The 16,869-nt window shown below is 37.0% G+C and overlaps 1 protein-coding gene and 1 pseudogene across 3 annotated transcripts; one reads left to right on the forward strand and one right to left on the reverse strand.

Annotated features, from left to right (window-relative positions):
- Positions 1-147: 147 nt before the first annotated feature.
- Positions 148-3,569, forward strand: LOC103321427 (protein TIFY 6B-like; annotated as a pseudogene). Its single transcript, XR_016124104.1, has 7 exons — positions 148-469; positions 929-1,128; positions 1,403-1,680; positions 1,770-1,860; positions 1,995-2,316; positions 2,628-2,685; positions 3,243-3,569. The product of XR_016124104.1 is annotated as a protein TIFY 6B-like (transcript).
- Positions 3,570-4,460: 891 nt separating this feature from the next.
- LOC103321426 (mediator of RNA polymerase II transcription subunit) lies at positions 4,461-16,701 on the reverse strand. 2 transcript variants are annotated; one of them, XM_008223225.2, is made up of 22 exons: positions 16,456-16,701; positions 16,317-16,360; positions 15,882-15,981; positions 15,486-15,717; positions 14,746-15,407; positions 14,271-14,505; positions 13,824-14,041; positions 13,352-13,559; positions 12,888-13,162; positions 12,180-12,263; positions 11,466-11,560; positions 11,123-11,285; positions 10,783-11,028; positions 8,573-8,743; positions 8,298-8,411; positions 8,073-8,198; positions 7,181-7,329; positions 6,798-7,038; positions 5,936-6,710; positions 5,600-5,781; positions 5,052-5,155; positions 4,461-4,935 (listed from the first exon to the last, which is right to left on the reverse strand). In XM_008223225.2, exons 1-22 carry the CDS (start codon positions 16,561-16,563, stop codon positions 4,734-4,736), a joined length of 4,734 nt encoding a protein of 1,577 aa, XP_008221447.1. In that variant the 5' UTR covers positions 16,564-16,701; the 3' UTR covers positions 4,461-4,733. The 2 variants fall into 2 exon arrangements, with proteins under 2 accessions (XP_008221447.1, XP_008221446.1); XM_008223224.2 differs by having other exon boundaries at positions 14,746-15,717; positions 16,456-16,695.
- Between the last annotated feature and the right edge of the window lie 168 nt (positions 16,702-16,869).

Here is a 16,869-nt window from a genome sequence, read left to right on the forward strand (position 1 = left end):
CCCAATCTGGTACCAACCAACCATGTCACTTAAAATGCTACGCGCACGTGGTGTCATTACCGGACCAGCCGGTCACCTTCACCGGATAATATCGGTAACACACACAAACATATGCTTCCTATTTCATCTTAATTTTAAAAAAAAATTAACGGTCAAGATCTCTTATAATTCTCCCTTCCCTGTCAAAAACAACTCTCTCTCTCTCTCTCTCTCTCTCGTCCGGTGCTTTATTTATGCATTTTTGTTTGCTGTAGTTGGAAGCTTTTTATTAGTTTCTCTCAGTTAGCTCAGGGTCTGGTTGAAGGGTTTATTGGCTTGGATTTCAGGTGAATTTGGTTGTATGTTTGTTGTATTTCTTTTTCTGAGTGATTGTGGGCTGAGATGGAGAGGGATTTCTTGGGTTTGAACTCAAAAGAGTCGGTGTTAGTGGTGAAGGAGGAGATTAGTAATGATGGATGCAAAGACTCAGGTGAGTGATTTTCTCATTCACTTCATTTTAGCCACAGCAATTCTTGAGGCTTTCATTTCTCAAGTGTGGAATCCTTGAGCTTTTTTTTGGTCTCTGAATCATGTGCTATTTTCAAATTCTGTTCTAGTTAAGCAATTTTTCTTTGCATGGCTGGTAGATTAAAATATGAAGATTGACTTAATTTTATGACATCCTATTGTTCTATCTGAGTAATTGTTTGGCTGTTTGCATAGCTAGCAACTAGGAAGAGCGACATAAAAATTTATTCAAGTTTTTACCTTGAGTGTCCCAATCTAATTCTTCAATGTTATTATGCCATCTTCTGTTGGCTTAAGAATTTCCTGTAACTTAGAATTTTGAACAAATTTGGGAGGTGGGGGAAACAAAAAGCATGCACAGTTTATAGTAATTTTTGGCTTTTAACTAAGTTTTGTTTCTTCACCCTGTTTCACTTTTTAGGGTATGCTAGAGGTGCAGGAGGTGCACATTGGCCCTTCTTGAACAAGGTCTCTGCACTTCCTCATTTGATGTCTTTCAAAGCTGCTCAAGATGATAAGACTAAAAAGATGGTATCTGAGTCCTTGTCTTCTGGATTCATGCCTATCTCAACTGCAGATGCATTTGACCATTGTCAAAAACAGGCTCCATGTGAAATTCAGGTATGCTTTGCCGCCTACGTGTTAATTCATTTGTTGGCAACTGGGGGCTGTTGGAAATAGATAGTACTTCTGTTTTGCATATTTGACTTCTAGATCGATTTTTATTCATTATTTTGGCTTCAGTTGCCATGCCTGAAAATTTGGATCAGCTAGTTTCCATGGCTTTTCAAACAACAATTGATGTATCATCAAGATATAAGATCGGTTCAGTGTCTTCTGATAGTATTATTATTATTGCCCATTCCCTCATTGGTTTCTGGTTTTTATCATCTAGAATTACTTCAATCACGATAGGCAAGATGGCACTCATTTTTCCCTGACAGCTTATCCTATGCAACACGATGTGCATTCTGTTCATCGTCCCCATGATGCGAAGATGATTTCAGTTACCAATCAAGGATTTTCTGTTCCTGTGAGCAACCCTTTCTTCAAGAATCACTTTGCTACTACTGGTCAGAATTTTGCTGCCACTACCATCAAGCAACAATTGCAGGGAATTCCTGTTACAGCTCCTTACTCAATTCTTCCAGTTGCAGGGAGGACCGAACCATGGTAATTTTGATTTTATGCTTGAATTATTGATTGACCATTTCACAAAATTTATTAAATTGTTGAGTGTTTTGTTAAATCATTCTTTTTAGGAACAATTCCAAGAACTCTGGGTCTCCTTCACAATTGACAATCTTTTATGCCGGCACTGTGAATGTCTATGATGATATCTCCCCTGAGAAGGTACCCTTCCTTCTGCTCCTGCTCACACATCCATAGACACATGCGCGCACACATAAAAACATGGGTTTTTGTTGTTGTCAACCTTCAATTGGGTCATTGGTGAGCTCAAAAGTTGTTTTGTGACATCTTTCCAGGTTCAGGCTATGATGCTTTTGGCTGGAAATGGTTCTTCCATCTCCTCTAATGCTCCAAAAACTCAAGCACCTAGTGCAAAGTTTCCAGTGGAAGATGGTGTTCCTGTGAATCAGCCTACAAATACAGCACCATCTGGTCTTTCTAGCCCCTTATCTGTTTCTTCACATACTGGTGTCCAGTCAGTAAGTGGGTCCACAAACACTGATGAGCTAATGGCACCAAGAACGACTGGACATCCAACCAGTCCTGTTAGCAAAATGGAGCCTCCGAAAATAGTAAATGCAGTTGGATCTGTTGCTGCAACTTCTATGATTCCTTCTGGTATGATACTTTGTAATTGAATGTTGGTTCTTAACTTTCTAATAGTGTTTTCTCAACAAAATCTCTGATTTTTGGTGGCATTCAATATTTCTGAACATTGTAATATGATGAACAAGTTTTGAGTTATTCCAAAAATAACATTATCAGAGGTTTCTATTTTCAGCATGCATCAAAATTTTCAATATGTTTGTCTGATCCTCAGTAGTATGACTTTTAAGTAGAGTTGTGATCACAACGTTAGGCTTTTTTCCTTTTTATCTTTTGATTGGACAATTGTTTCACTTTAAACTTGCATATGCTTTTTTATGCAGCTGTTCCACAGGCTCGGAAAGCATCCTTGGCTCGATTTTTGGAGAAGCGCAAGGAAAGGTGATTTTTTCATTGATCCCCTCAACTACAAATTTTAAAACTATTATGAATTGTTTACTGTCCATTGTAGTAAGAAATAACATAAGTTAGAACTTATGGTTGTCAGAGTCTGCTGCCTTTTCTGTGGTTATTTGGTGAATGACATATGGTTTACAAAATGACGGGAGGCCCAAGCCAGAGAAACTTTAGGACTTCATCTTCCTATCTTACGCAATTCTGCACCTAACAACTAACGTAGGTGGTCGGGTTTAGGAGGTTACAAAACAGTAACACTGTTTCGGAGCAATTAGACCATTTCTTTCTTTTTCTTATATTAAAACTTTTAGAAAGAAGGTTGTCGGTGGGTATGGTGTGTTCTACATTAAAAGTTGGGTTTGTTGATTAGGACAGTGGGTTGCATTTGTGCAAACATTGCTTATTTCCTAGGAACAGCTAAACAGCTGCCCCAACATATAACTTCAAAATTGACAAGCAGGCAGATATTAATATATGTGATGATGGTAATTGGACCGCTAATAATATCTTGGAGTTCCTTCTTTGTCTGTGGCTATGTGCAGGGTAATGATTTCCGCCCCGTACAACTTCAGCAAGAAATCCCCAGACTCCAATGGAGTGAATTTCACCCAGCAGGGAGAACAACAATGATGTAGAATGCTGAATTGGAGGTGGGATTATTGCAAAATTAATGTAGTATATGTAAAGCATATTGTTCTTCAAAATAACTGCTACCTTGAATTCGAAGTCTTAAACTAAGATTCATCCCAAGTGTTGTAGGGTAGGGATTCTCCCCCCAATTATTACATTGAGCACCTTTGTGTAATATATAAGTTTTACGCTATTCAGTTGTGGTGAAAATAAATAATACCTGCCGGAAACTTATAAAATTGTAAGCCTATGTTGCATTATTGTGGGAGACACGGAAGATGATGTAAAATCATTGTCACCATGGTAGAGGAGCACACGAGATATGATGAGTGGCTGTTCTTTCCAGGATTTGTGTGGTTGTTGGATGTGATCATTAAACCTGTTTCTTGGTTTGTTTTGTTCCTTTTTTTTTCAACCTTTTCTTTTCTTTTTGGTCTGGAAAAACATCCTATCTCTGAGCCTGGGTTGAGTTGGTTAATTTTAGTGGGCACCAAAAACTAGAAGAAATTGGGAAATAAGAAGAAAACGTAAGAAAAATCCATCTCCAAGTTAAGAGGGCAGTTTGGTTTCAGCATCAGTCACGTTTACAACGACAATTTTCGGTTGAGGTTGAGTGGGACCGGTGGTGGGTCCGCGATTGTGAACATAACGTGCAATTTCGTCAAAGCATTTAACCAATCAATGCCTTTAAATTTTGCATTGGCGTGACGTGTAGGTCTAGTTGTCGCCACCTACGCTGTCACTTCCTATTATTGGCAATTTAGCACACGGAGGAATGTCTATGGATTAAATTTTTAAATAATACAAAATATCCCTTTGTTTAAGAACATTTTAAAGAGACAAATAGGCAAAATAGTACTTTATTAAAATAAAAATAAATCATATAATAATTTGGAAGTTCTTTTTTGTTTTTGGGTTTTGTTAAGAGTTTCTAGGTCTAATGATTCTTCCTTTTGTATTTGTTCTTGTTTTAATGCGTTAATTTTTTGTGGATGTGTAATCTTTAGGATGGGACATCAACATTTTTGCCAATTATGCTAAACAGCATCATCCGTGACCCATCCCATCCCATCCCATGTGAAACGATAACGAATTTGCTCACCACTCCATTTTCATGTGTAGAACAAATATTTGAATATCCAACCTTCTATCTTGAATCTTTAATTTTCTGGTAAATAAACAATAATTTGACATTCGATTTCAAGTTCTATTGAAAAGAAAATCTAATAAAAATAACTCCACCTAAGCCTTCCTACTTCTGTCGCTGGTTACATATATAATCTTACCCTATACACGATTTTACATACTTGATGAAGAAAGTAATCTTATATTGTTCTGTATTAACTCAAAAGTGTTAATGGAAGAAAGTTCACCTGCTTAAGAGAAATGCTAAAACCCTAAAATTATGATGCATTCTGGACCAACTTGGGATGAGTAGCAGCATAAATGGAAGAATTCGTGTCAGGTTTTAAGTGGAAAAGGAGGTGCTGTATGTCTGGACGTAGGCTTTCTGCAGCTCTTCCACAGAGAGCTAAAACCTCTGGTCTGGGCTTGCTGTTTGCCTGCACAGGGCCTCCCTGCCCTTCGTAATGGATTATGTGATGGCTGAGAAACACAACGGGTTATGCATAGTTAGCTGTAGTGAGGCACCAGACAAATCATAGATCAAGCCACATACACAGAATTTGTTTGTTTCAAGGACAGCACAGAACAGCACTTACAAGAAGTCAATAAGATCTGCTATTTCTAATGGTTCAACAGGAGTCGGTGGCTGCGTATTCTTCCCGAAGACATCCACCATCATACTTAAAATCAATGAGAGGGTCTGCAAAAAAATTACGAAAATGATTAAACACGGAAGATTGAAACTTTAATCATCATCTGAACCCCACATGGCAGACTAGTTAATTGTAATAGTTGTGAAAAGTGGTCATCCAAGACACCCAACCAAGATTATGCATGAAGAGTACCCAAAAAGCATGATTACCAGCATTGCACGATACAGTAATCAAGTCAATCACAGCACTCCACAGGTGAAGCACCCTTGCACCATCATGCCCATGATATATAACATTCAAACGAAAAAAGAAAAATACTGGGATTTTTCCTTTTCCCCTTTCAGTTATATTTGATTAAAGAAAAAGCAAATCAACATTGGGCTGTTTGGTACATGTTACCTTGGATGAAATTCAAATCAACATTGGAAATGAGTGAAACCTTAGGTGAGATGAGATTCTATTAAAAGTTCCCAATGAGTGAATTTCTGTACCTTACTGAAGAGGGCATGTGCATTGGCAAGTTTAGGGAGCAATGGACTCATTATACGGAATGCTATTCTCAACATTGCAACGGATGTCACTGGCCTGAGATGTTTGATGATAAGATGGGTCCCTTCTAGCCATTCCTGTGGGAGGTTACTGAAAAAAGAATGAAGCAGGGCAACAATATTACCTAGAATCACAACAAGAAAAGGAGTTTATGGTCAGGAATCAGAAATGTGTATGGACATCATTAAAGAATGTGTTAATTAGCATAGAGTTAACTATAGATTCTCAGATAGGGAAGCTTAAATATCAGTAAATAACCACTGGATATTGTAGCATACCAATGGCTGTTGAGGTATTGTCTTGAGCAGCCCATGTTGGATCCAACAAAGCATAACCAACAGCAGAGTCTAGTTCCCCCAGTGACCTTTTGCCGTCAGTGAGCCACCATGTTTCTTTTATTATACGTGACGCCTCTATATAGAGTTGTACATGAAAATCAGAAGGCAGCTGAGCCAGCAGAAGACCACAGGCTTGGATCAATAAGCAAGACAATTGTTGGCATGTGTAACCACTTCGAGAAACAAAGTTAGATGCATTTATTCCTGATACTGAAGCTGTTGATCTGCTTGTGCCTAAGGAATCTGTGCTTCCACCTGAAGGGGATGTCGGTAAAACTGAGCCTTGGCCAACACCATTTGGAGCTCCATGCAAGCCATTGCTGGATTGAATTAATGTCGGTTGTATATTGACGACAATTTGAACCAATGATGATACAATCTGGGATGCGGATACGGGAAGAGAGAGTAATTCAATTACTGCTGTTTCAAGAACCAGTTGAGTATATGTGCCTGGATCCTGAATTTGATAAAATGCTTTTTGGCCATCAGACACATTTGTTTGCCCAGACTGAGACGTTGCTGGAGTCTTGTTAGGTGGGGCACGCATTGAATTATTTAGAGCATCACTCACTGAACCAGATTTTGAGTTGTTATGCAATGGAGGTATGACATTATTCACTAATCCCAGTAAGAGTGTTGCAAAGTAATCTGGAGGCGGGCACATGGCAGAATTTGATGAATTAACGTGCGATGGGAATGACTCAGAAAATGGGATCTGAAACGAATTTGGAGTTAAATAACTAATTGGAGAAAAAAGTAGTACTGGTTACCAAAAGAATAGAAAGGAGAGCAAAGTCATTACCTTGTTGATATCGAGTCCATTCAATATTCGAACAATAAGCTTTACAGGAAGATGACCATAGAAATATGCAAGTATATCACGAACAAATGTAAATCTTAAAGGGTGGTAAGCAAGAAATTGGGAATACATGGCCAGAACTCTTTCAGCCGAATCCTTGGCATCATTTTCAATTAGTCTATAAACTATCAATGGAATCACTGGAAGCAAACGTGCTGCAATATCATCAAAGAATGTGGGATACCTATATAACGTAACAGACCATGTCAGTGAATATGCATAAACAATTTGCAAAGTTTAACTTTTAGCCAAATGTTATAATTCTTCTCTCAGCATAAAAACCGTATATAATCCATCCCGAAAAAGTTATTATTTAACATATCAACCTGTCCTTCCAAGAGAGATGATTCCCAAGGGCCTTTTGCAATTCAACTCGTTTGAAGACTCCAGAGTAAATCCAGTGTTCAGGGGGACCTCGATTCATACAATATAGTTTCACTCTTTGTTGAAGTTCTTGCCTATCAAGTAGACTCATCTGCAGCACATCTTAGTCCATTATCACATCACGAAGAACATATATTGCAGCGTTGTACATTTCAAGATTAGTTTTTTTAATACATAAAATTTAATTCTCACATCAATCCTAGTTAAATTTAATTAATTGATATATAAGAGGTGTTTAATGGGTAAGTAACCCATGAACACAAATTCCATAACACCAATAGGAAGCTACAATTCAAAGTACCCAGGAATAAGAAAACCAACAAGAGAAATATAATAACCAAGTCCAGTATATAAACTCATGACAAAAATTAATCAAGGCTGTCAAGAGAATAAGAAACACAATACTGCAAACAGTAGACATCCAGTCAAACACAACACTGCCAAAGCTTAATCAACGGCAGATCACTGCCATTAAAAATGCAATGTATTCCTTTCTCAGAACAACAGACATGATACAAGGCGAACTTTTACTTATAAGAAATTCTTATAATGGGTTGCAATCATTAGTTGAACATAAGACATGCAATAGCACAAAATCAAGATGAAGTAACACGCTACACAGAGCACAAGAAGAAATGATGCTGGAATAAAGAATTCACCTCATCACTTTAAGGCACAAATAGTTTCAAAGATACAACAATAACCATTACAGAAAATGAGCTAATCATGCTCTAAAAAAAGATTTGAATTATCAAAGATTGAAATAGTATATGTACATGTAATCATGATTATTCATTATAAATTTAAAAAAAATAAAATTTTGAAAGCTCGTACCACAATACGCAAAGCATGGGGGTCATCATCACGATCAATAAGTGCCAGAAGCAAAATATCCAAAGGGAGTAACTCGTGGGTCCAAATATAAAATGCTAGGTTTGCGCAAGCTTTCAGTAAGAGGTCCTGAAAAATAAAATTTTAATGCAATGCTCATAAAGACGACTGAACATGCATTGCAATACATAGGATTTTGAATTGAAAACCTACAAACAATTTACAGACCTGCAAAGAATGGCCGTGCTGAAGTTCCAACTGAATGTGATGAAGCAGAACATCCACCATTGTATAAATATTATGCGTCACTTCCTCAGGGGAAAACTCCCTCAAGACACGTGCCTGAAGCCATGTAATGGAAGGGATTAATATAGAACAAGAGAATAGAAAGAAGCAACAGTTTCTTAGGAAAGACAAATGGAAACCTGCCAAGACTTAGAGGTCATAGCAAAGGATCAGTAGTAAGTACTAACCATAGTGTCATTCATGATACTGAAACTTACCAAATTTACACTGTTAATGTTTTCTGGGTGCCCTTGCATCAGGATCCATGCACCAGCACATAGATATTTTCGGTGTTGAGGAAAGCTATGACTGATATAGGTCATAACATAAGTAGGATCAGCTGATGGTGACAAAAGCTGGGTGCATTGGTTAATCACAGTGGTTTCCGCCTGCAAAAAGGAGCAGATATTTCAACATTATGACTGAATGATCAAGCAATCAGAAAATAGGTAGGGGCCATACTTCATATTTACCACAAAATAATCCTTAGGTTCATCACCAAGACGTAAGAGATAGCAGCTTTGGAAGGATTGCAAATTTCAAGTTGAATTGTTCAAATCCTTACAAATTTTCAGTTAGACCCAAATTTTCAAACTGGGGTTTTCACAGGATTCACATTAATAGATTCTAGCTAGAGTCTTAGGTAGCGTTTGGGAGTGCTTAAATTTTTTAAAAAGCAGCTTTAAAAAAAAATTTCCAAAACTAAGGTGTTTGGTAAACAGCAAGAATCAGCTTTTTTAAAAAATTGCGGTCAATGACCGCTGTTTTTCCAAAGCAGGGAGAAGGCAGCTTTCAAAAGCTGCTTAAAAAAAAATTTAACCGGTGGTTTTAATGAAATTTTGGCTTTCCCATAATGCCCTCACTTACTTTTTAAATGGACAATCCTTGTCCCTCCAATTACCCAACTCCCATCTGCAACTCTTCGAATCAAAATGCACAGAGAAGGAGAAGAAGATAAAATTTTTGAAAAAAAAAATGCAGAGAGAGAAGAAGAAGCCCCATCAAATCGAAGAAGAATTCATACTCAAGCGAAGAAGAAGCCCCTACAACCTTGAAGAATAGTTAAAAATCTAAGATTTGAGAGCAAGAGAAAAACAAAAAAGTGAATAACTCTGTAAACATATACCATAACTTCAATGATTTTACCAACTACCAAACCATGCAACCACAAAAGATCCAAACCCCAGCTTCCCCATTCCGTCATGCCCAGCCAAAGAAAATCAAACCAGCTTCCCACCAAAATAAAATCCAATCTTACAATCCCACTCACATACATAGAGCAAAGGACCATGAACTCAAAGCTCTCTTGATCTGGGTTTGGATTGAGTTTTTAGTTTTAAAATTCTTGATCTGGATTTTTTTTTTTGGGGGGTGTTTTGAGGCGACGGCGACGAGAATAGGGGAGAGAGAGAGAGATGGGGTGGTGTTTTTAATTTTAATTTTGTATGTGTATTTTTATATTTGTATATTTTATTATTATAATAATATTTTTTAGATTAAATTTTTTGATAAAAAAAGTGTAAATTAAAAAAAGAAAAGGTTTGTGAAGTTGGTTTTTTTTTTTTTTTTAGTAGAAAAGGAATGAAGAAAAATATAACCAGTTTCATCTTCATGTCCTTCTTTGTCATTATACACACTAAAAGCACTTCTGATAAAAATTTACCAAACACTTTAACTACTCACAGCAGTTTTTCAAATACAATTTACCAAACGCCTAGCTGTTTTTTTTCACAGCAGATTATTATTGCAGCACAGCAGAAGCAGTTTTTTTTAAAAGCACAGCAATGCCAAACTAGCCCTTACACAAGTATTATGAAAAGCAAAAAGAGGAACAATACTGTAATGTGATGTTCTAGACGACGTATCCATGGGTAAATGTTGGTAGTATTACTACTGCAAATTCTATTAAAGATGGCAGGAGTATGAAAAAGTACATCCATACAGGTATATCCAAGAAAAGAAAAGTATTTACAAAATCTTCAACCATCAAAAGAATAAATACTGTAATGTCATGTCTAGTCGACATACTCATGGTAAAGTTGGTAGTATTATTACTGTAAATTCTATTCAAGATGGCAGGACTGTGCAAAAGTATATCCATACATGTATATCCAAGAAATATTCCTAATATTCCTAATATTCTATGTTCCAAAACCAAGTCTCACAGTAGAAGTTAATAGAAGAACTACAGAAAATTCTATTCAGCCCTGTAAGATAACAAAATCATCTTTATCAACCAAAATATTTCAGTTTGATACTTTTTAAACAACAGAATAGGGGATACAATAATGAAACCAAATAGCACTAAGTTGGACGATTCCCTTCTCTGTCAATGACATCTGAGTTTTGACAGCAGAAAAACAAAGTTGCAGATCAACAAAACAAACACAGTGAAAAAAATTAAAAAATTGGGAAAGCAACAATGAACCTGCTGCCATGCTTGAATTGCCAAACCCCTTTTATCTATCCGAGGAATCAAGAAATCACGAAGAAGAGGAGGGAAAAAGCGTAGTGTTTCATCTGACCATGTGTGTTCACTAGTGGCTAATATCTGCTCTAACATGGTTTGAAGATAAAGCAGATGATCAGCATCAGCAATTCCTCGTGTCTTAATGATGATAGCAAGAGTGACAACAGTTATTCGATTCAAAGTTTCTGTGAATTCAGTTGGGCCCTGCCAAAGAGTAACAACACGTATAATTACATCTTAGTTCAGTTACGAAAGTTCAACAGAAAACAGGTTGCAGTTTGGATAAAGCACTATATACCTTCCCTTCCCTTTTCACCAAGAAAAAATCTCTCAAAGACAGAATTAGATTCATGCACAAGTTCTCGGCCAATCTAAATACACGATGGTCTCCACGTTTCGATTTTAGAGCAGAAATGATCTTTGTAACATCATACATCAACGCTTTGCTTTTTCCTTGGTACCTATATGGAAGATATGACAACTTATAAATTTAAACTTTAAGTGGCATCATACTGCATATAAAAGAAATATAGCGTTAATATTTACAGCATCTGAAGCCAAGAGAGTCATGCCAAAACATTGCAAATTATAATTACTTGACAGAAGTGTAATTTCACAATATGGATAGTAAAAATACTGGCCTGTAAAGTGGAAGCAAACGGTAATTCAAAATTTCAAGCACCAAAAGAGTTACGCCTGGCTTGCTCAATACCGACGGGTTCCTTTGTGCCAAATGCTGAGGTATCAAAAAGATTATTGTTAAATTATAAGTTAATGAAAAGCAAAAGGTTACAACAGTATTATTTCAGAAACAAACAAGGAAAGTAGACTTTAATCATATGAGTAATGGTGCCTTACAGTGACAAGGGCAAAAAAAAAGTATAAACAAAAGTTTCCAAACTACAAGTTAAGACTGCAAAGATTTGTCTGTAATAGCCAAATCAACAAAATAGTTACAGACGCCAATGCCCAATGGTAAAGAAGAACCACACCTAGCAAAAGTCCAAGATATATCAGGAAGACCGACCCTGTGTAGTCCCACAAGAGAAGCAAATAATCAACATGGACTTTTGCTTTATATATTTCATATGATTTCAGCTTTATTCAGTATCATGCTAATTTTTTAAGGCGCCAACAAGCCTACTAGTAAAGTTTCAAGTAGTTTTGCCAGCATCAAAGTTGAGATGGGCTATAAATATGGGAAGGGCTACCCTCATAGTGCAGCCTACAGTCAGCCTTTGATCTTTAAAAATTTAAGTGAGGTGCCCTTTTGGGGAATACATTATTTTAAAAGAAAACTGAGAAATGAGAATAATCAGAGAAGGAACGGAAACCTTAGAGTTAAAGAAAATTACACTGAAATGAGAACGAAATAATGAATGAGGTGCAATGAGTAGCAGCCTAGTATATGTTTCTGCCATTGCAATACTAGGTACAACCTGCATTTGAAATATAAGAATACAAAACAAAAGAAAGTTCAAAAAGTGTAAGTAATAGGTCAGCTGATATATGAAAAAAGATTTTCTACTAAGAAGCCATCATATATTATCAGATTCACAGTAAGAAAGGATAGCTTGAAGTAGCAACTAGTTCAAATTATCAAACATAAATCTCAAACATGAAACAATCCATAAAGTGCAAGATGTGCGTGTCTGTGCAAGAGAGAGAGAGAGAGAGAGAGAGAGAAGGGGTCAACCATTCTTTGTTTTTCTTCTTTGACTAGTTTACATGTTTGAAAGACGCATTAGGCAATACAAACATGAAAACTTTCATGCCCTCAAGAACCCAGTCAAGTCACTTCTTTTCTTTCATTATATTAAGCATTACTACTTTTATCTGCATACTAAAATATAGGCAACTATTTTATTTTTGCTTTCCCCCTTCCCCTTCATTATGCTATGTGCATGTAATCCATGTTCTTACAGCCTGCAGCCTCTGGCCATCCTATAGCATGCATACATCAATAAAAAAAACAAAAAAAAAGTTTTCAATTATCAAAAAATATCATTAAGGCCTAACCCCAAGCTTAAAATGGCAATAACCAAGAAATAAAAAAAGAGTACCTGGCCAGAAAATAAAGATTCTTCCATTTGATACGCCAGCTTCAAACATAGGTTTATTGAAAAGCCAGATAACAATGACATCGGCAATGGACTTACTTCCCGCATAACCATTAACCTCTCATTGGACTGTAGGTTTGTTCCTGACTCAGCAACTCCAGCAGCTGATAACCAATTGATCACAGTTTCACAAGCTGGCTGCGCCATGGTGTAAGACACAACCCAAAACATCCCAATTGACCTATCATCCATATTCATATAATCCACCATTCGATCCCCTGAAATAGAAACCAACAGATGCATGTTCACAAGATTTCCAGGAAAATGTCCCTTTGATAAAATTTACTAAATTTTCTACCACAGGTATCAGAATTAGAATATGGTATACATAGGACATTTTATAATACTAATTTGTGATTTTATTGCCAGCAATGGTCAATTTGCAATAGTTTTAAAGTGGAATATGCCTTTGCTTGCTTGCCTCCACCATTCATCTATTTGCTTTCCTTTCTGAAGCTGCTCGTTATTCAGATATTCTCTAGTTGTCGTGTTCAACGACCAAATACGTAAATTCTGGCAACTGCTTATGAAGTCGAGCAGGATACTCTGAGGACTATTCGGATCTGAGCTTTTATCTTCTTTATGAAACGATAGGATCTTTCGGGTCGTCTCCACCTACATGCAATAAAGCTTCAGATTATAAATATGATGTCATCAGGCAGTAGGAAATAATTACTTAGGAAACAAAAGAAAATGACAGATATCATTCTTCAGGAACAAGAATAATGCCCATATTTAGTTAGTGCAGCTAATATAAATACTTTGGAAAACATAAATTATAAATTTCTAATGTTAGGTAGACAAAGAAAGTGGCAAGAAGCAATACAAAATGAAGTGACTTCAGTAGAAAGACAGTGAATTTTACTTTTCTAAGACAACCTTTCTAGCATCTCCATTTAAAGCACTCATCACAAGCTCAACCCGAATAATTTGAGCAAGAAGCCAAGTGACATGATTTGTCCTAAGAATAAGTTGATCACCCTCTGTAAGGCGTGAAACTAGCTTGTCCACAAAATCAACAAAATCAACACATCCACTTTTTATAAGAAAAAAGAATATATCTGAAAAGACAAGCCACTCTTGCCAGCAATTAATATCTGCAAGGAACAAAATATAACTAATTAGCTGACTAAAATAATCATTATGCAAGTAGCCACAACCAAAAAGCAAAAATGTAGAATAGCTCTAAAACAACTAGGATTGAAAAATAAGTTTTGAAAAAAATAGTACTATAAAATGTCCTAAGCAAAAAGGTCCACAGTACTCCATAAATGAACAATAAAGCTAATCAACAGGTAATCTTACTAATTAACAATGAAATATTACCTGAATTTGTCAATTTCAATAGCTCAACAATCCTATCAATTGTTCCCTCACAAATCATTTCAGAAGTGAAAACAGCACCAGGAGTAGGCCCTTGAGAAGGAGACCTATAGCAAGGGGCTACAAGCAGCACGCGTTTCCACCAGTCAGGAGATGGAGTAGTACAAAGAGCATGCCTTATACAACGCAACGCTCTCTCCCAATCCAAACTTCCTTTTGGAATTGAAGTTGCAAGATCCTACACCAGCCAAGGGAGAGCAATTTCCAGATTATAGAAGTTTTTGAGTGCCCTAAAAATGAGCTCAAAATAAGTAGCATATATACAGTAATCATGCTTGGTCAAGATTATTATCTCTTTTTACAGATTTACTAGTACATTATCACCATCTTATCATCCAATGATACTAAACTATTCTGCAAACATGGTATATACTCATATTCTCTGCACAAATAATGAATTTTTAGATTAACTCATCACCTCTCCGTGCAATGGTTCTCCAAGAACACTTGGATATGTAATTGGTGAATACCGCAAGCTCGCTACTGCTTCGCCTGAAACACTAGGAGTAGTCTGTGAGAAAATCCGATGAGTCCCAAATGTAGGGCAATGTAGGTGTTGATCTAGCATTTTCATGTGCATAGCCATCATATCTCGCCTCCTATGGATCTCCAAGATTAGAGTAAATAAGGCTTCATCATCAGGTATATTCTCCATAAATTGCAAGCCACTGCGCAGTAATTCATAGAAGGGCACTCGGCATTTATCCTCATCAACCAAAAGCCATATCACATCCAAACAGCTATGTAGCCATTCAATTAGAGCCTTGCCAGGTCTCCAGGATTTTACACCATCAGATTCATCAACCCCCAGTTGTTTTTGATCCCAATTAACCAGCCAATTCAGCATATGGGAAAAGATGTCAGCATGAGTTACTGGTTTTAAATTAAATTCAAGTCCAGTTAAAATAATCTTGCAACACAGCTGACGTAGACTGCTTATAGCATTATCTCTTATAGATGAATTGACTCTTGCCGTCGCCTGCTGTCCATTGCAGGGCATATCAGATGATTTAACTGGTGACATAGTTACACAAGATGATGGCTCAATAGCAGACTGGCCGGGGGAACCAATACCATGTACTGCAGGTAATGGAGAAGCGGGATTTGAAGTTTGAAAATTAGACGAATGAGGAATGTTATTTGAAGATTGAAGCATACCGGACTGTGATGAAACAGCAGGCATTGCTTGACTCCCTTGACCCACTGACATTTCTGCAGTGGAGACCGAAGAAAAAAGGGAGGGCAAAAAGCTATCCCAGTTAATGTGACCTATAGTGCACAAGCTCCTTAAAGCAAAAAGAAGAAATTCTGCTCGCGGTGCATGATTACTACACTGCACAACTAGAGATATAAGAACAGACTCTGTCACAACACGCAGTTGATCTTGGTCCTGAAATACATGGAACAACATCAGACCAACTAACTTAAAGAAATAAAACTACTAACAACAATGATAATAAGGTCATAGAAATGGTTGAATATGGCAGAGGAACGGGTTTAAACAAATAGGTGAGACATATGATACTTAAAGGTGCATCAAATTCTGCAACTTACAGGAAACTGGCTCTGCAGTTGCTCAAAATCTAGAAGGAACTGCTCATTTCGAGGAGGAAGCTCCCTATTAAGAGCAACTACACGCTTCTGTGACTTGTTCCTGAAGAATCGACAACAAAAAACTTGTTCAAACAAATGGTTTGTTTCCAACTTCGAAATAGCCGTATAATTGTTATCAAATCAACTGTAAGGTTTGTGCACTCAGCACCCAAAAGTATTATGTCTACTACATGTTGGTAGTTGGTGCAATGTGAGGGAAAAAAAAAGAAAAAGAAGGAAGCAAAAAGAACAGCAATTTAATTTCAATTCATATGATTCAAACTAATTGAGCAGCCAAAACCCAAAAGACAGAGCTTTCAGCAAATAGATAGACACGCTTTCGAATGAATTGATAGCTAACATACGTAAATTTATCTATGGATATATAATACTTACGGAGGTTCTCGAACTGAATCCTCAGGCTTTTGGCGACTACTTCTCTGCCAAGAAAGAAAAAAGAAAAGAAAATTTTCAGATGAAATCGCATTAGAAAAACTTAACGAAAAGGAAAGAGGGAAGGAAAACTGATACGCACTCCTAAGTAGAGGTCGAATAGATTGACAATTGCAGCACGTGCGGGGTGGAACTGGTAAGCTCGGGAAGCTGATGCTGAGGACGATGATGATCTCTGGTTTTGATCCATTTTTCTCACTTCATCTCCAATCGGAGCACCCACAAAGCCAAGCCAAGCCAACCCAAGGAAAGACTATAAAGCCAACAAAGAGTAAGGGGCAAAGTGAACAGGAACTAGAATGAGTTGCGTTTTTCTTCAGGCAGCCAGAGGCGCTTCACTTTGTATTGGGCCAATACTTATACTTGGGTAGTTGACTGGGGCGGCTCCGGGGACCCGAATCACATACGGATACGGATACACGTGCGTGCTGACTTGATTGCCTTTATTTTATGCTTTATAAATAAACTAACTAATGTAAATTACCGAAAAAATAAT

Source organism: Prunus mume, linkage group LG2 (genome assembly GCF_029339155.1).
Source record: "Prunus mume cultivar Tortuosa linkage group LG2, ASM2933915v1, whole genome shotgun sequence".
In the NCBI taxonomy this organism is placed as follows: domain Eukaryota; kingdom Viridiplantae; phylum Streptophyta; class Magnoliopsida; order Rosales; family Rosaceae; genus Prunus; species Prunus mume.

Bases quoted from the DNA above. Each gene is read 5' to 3' on its own strand.
- LOC103321426 (XM_008223224.2), bottom strand. From the start codon at position 16,563: ATGGATCAAAACCAGAGATCATCATCGTCCTCAGCATCAGCTTCCCGA. The intron at 8,744-10,782 runs GTTCATTGTTGC...TCCTTTTTGCAG, and splicing joins CAATTCAAGCATGGCAGCAG to GCGGAAACCACTGTGATTAA. The intron at 5,156-5,599 runs GTACAGAAATTC...ATTTTTTTGCAG, and splicing joins CACATGCCCTCTTCAGTAAG to ACCCTCTCATTGATTTTAAG.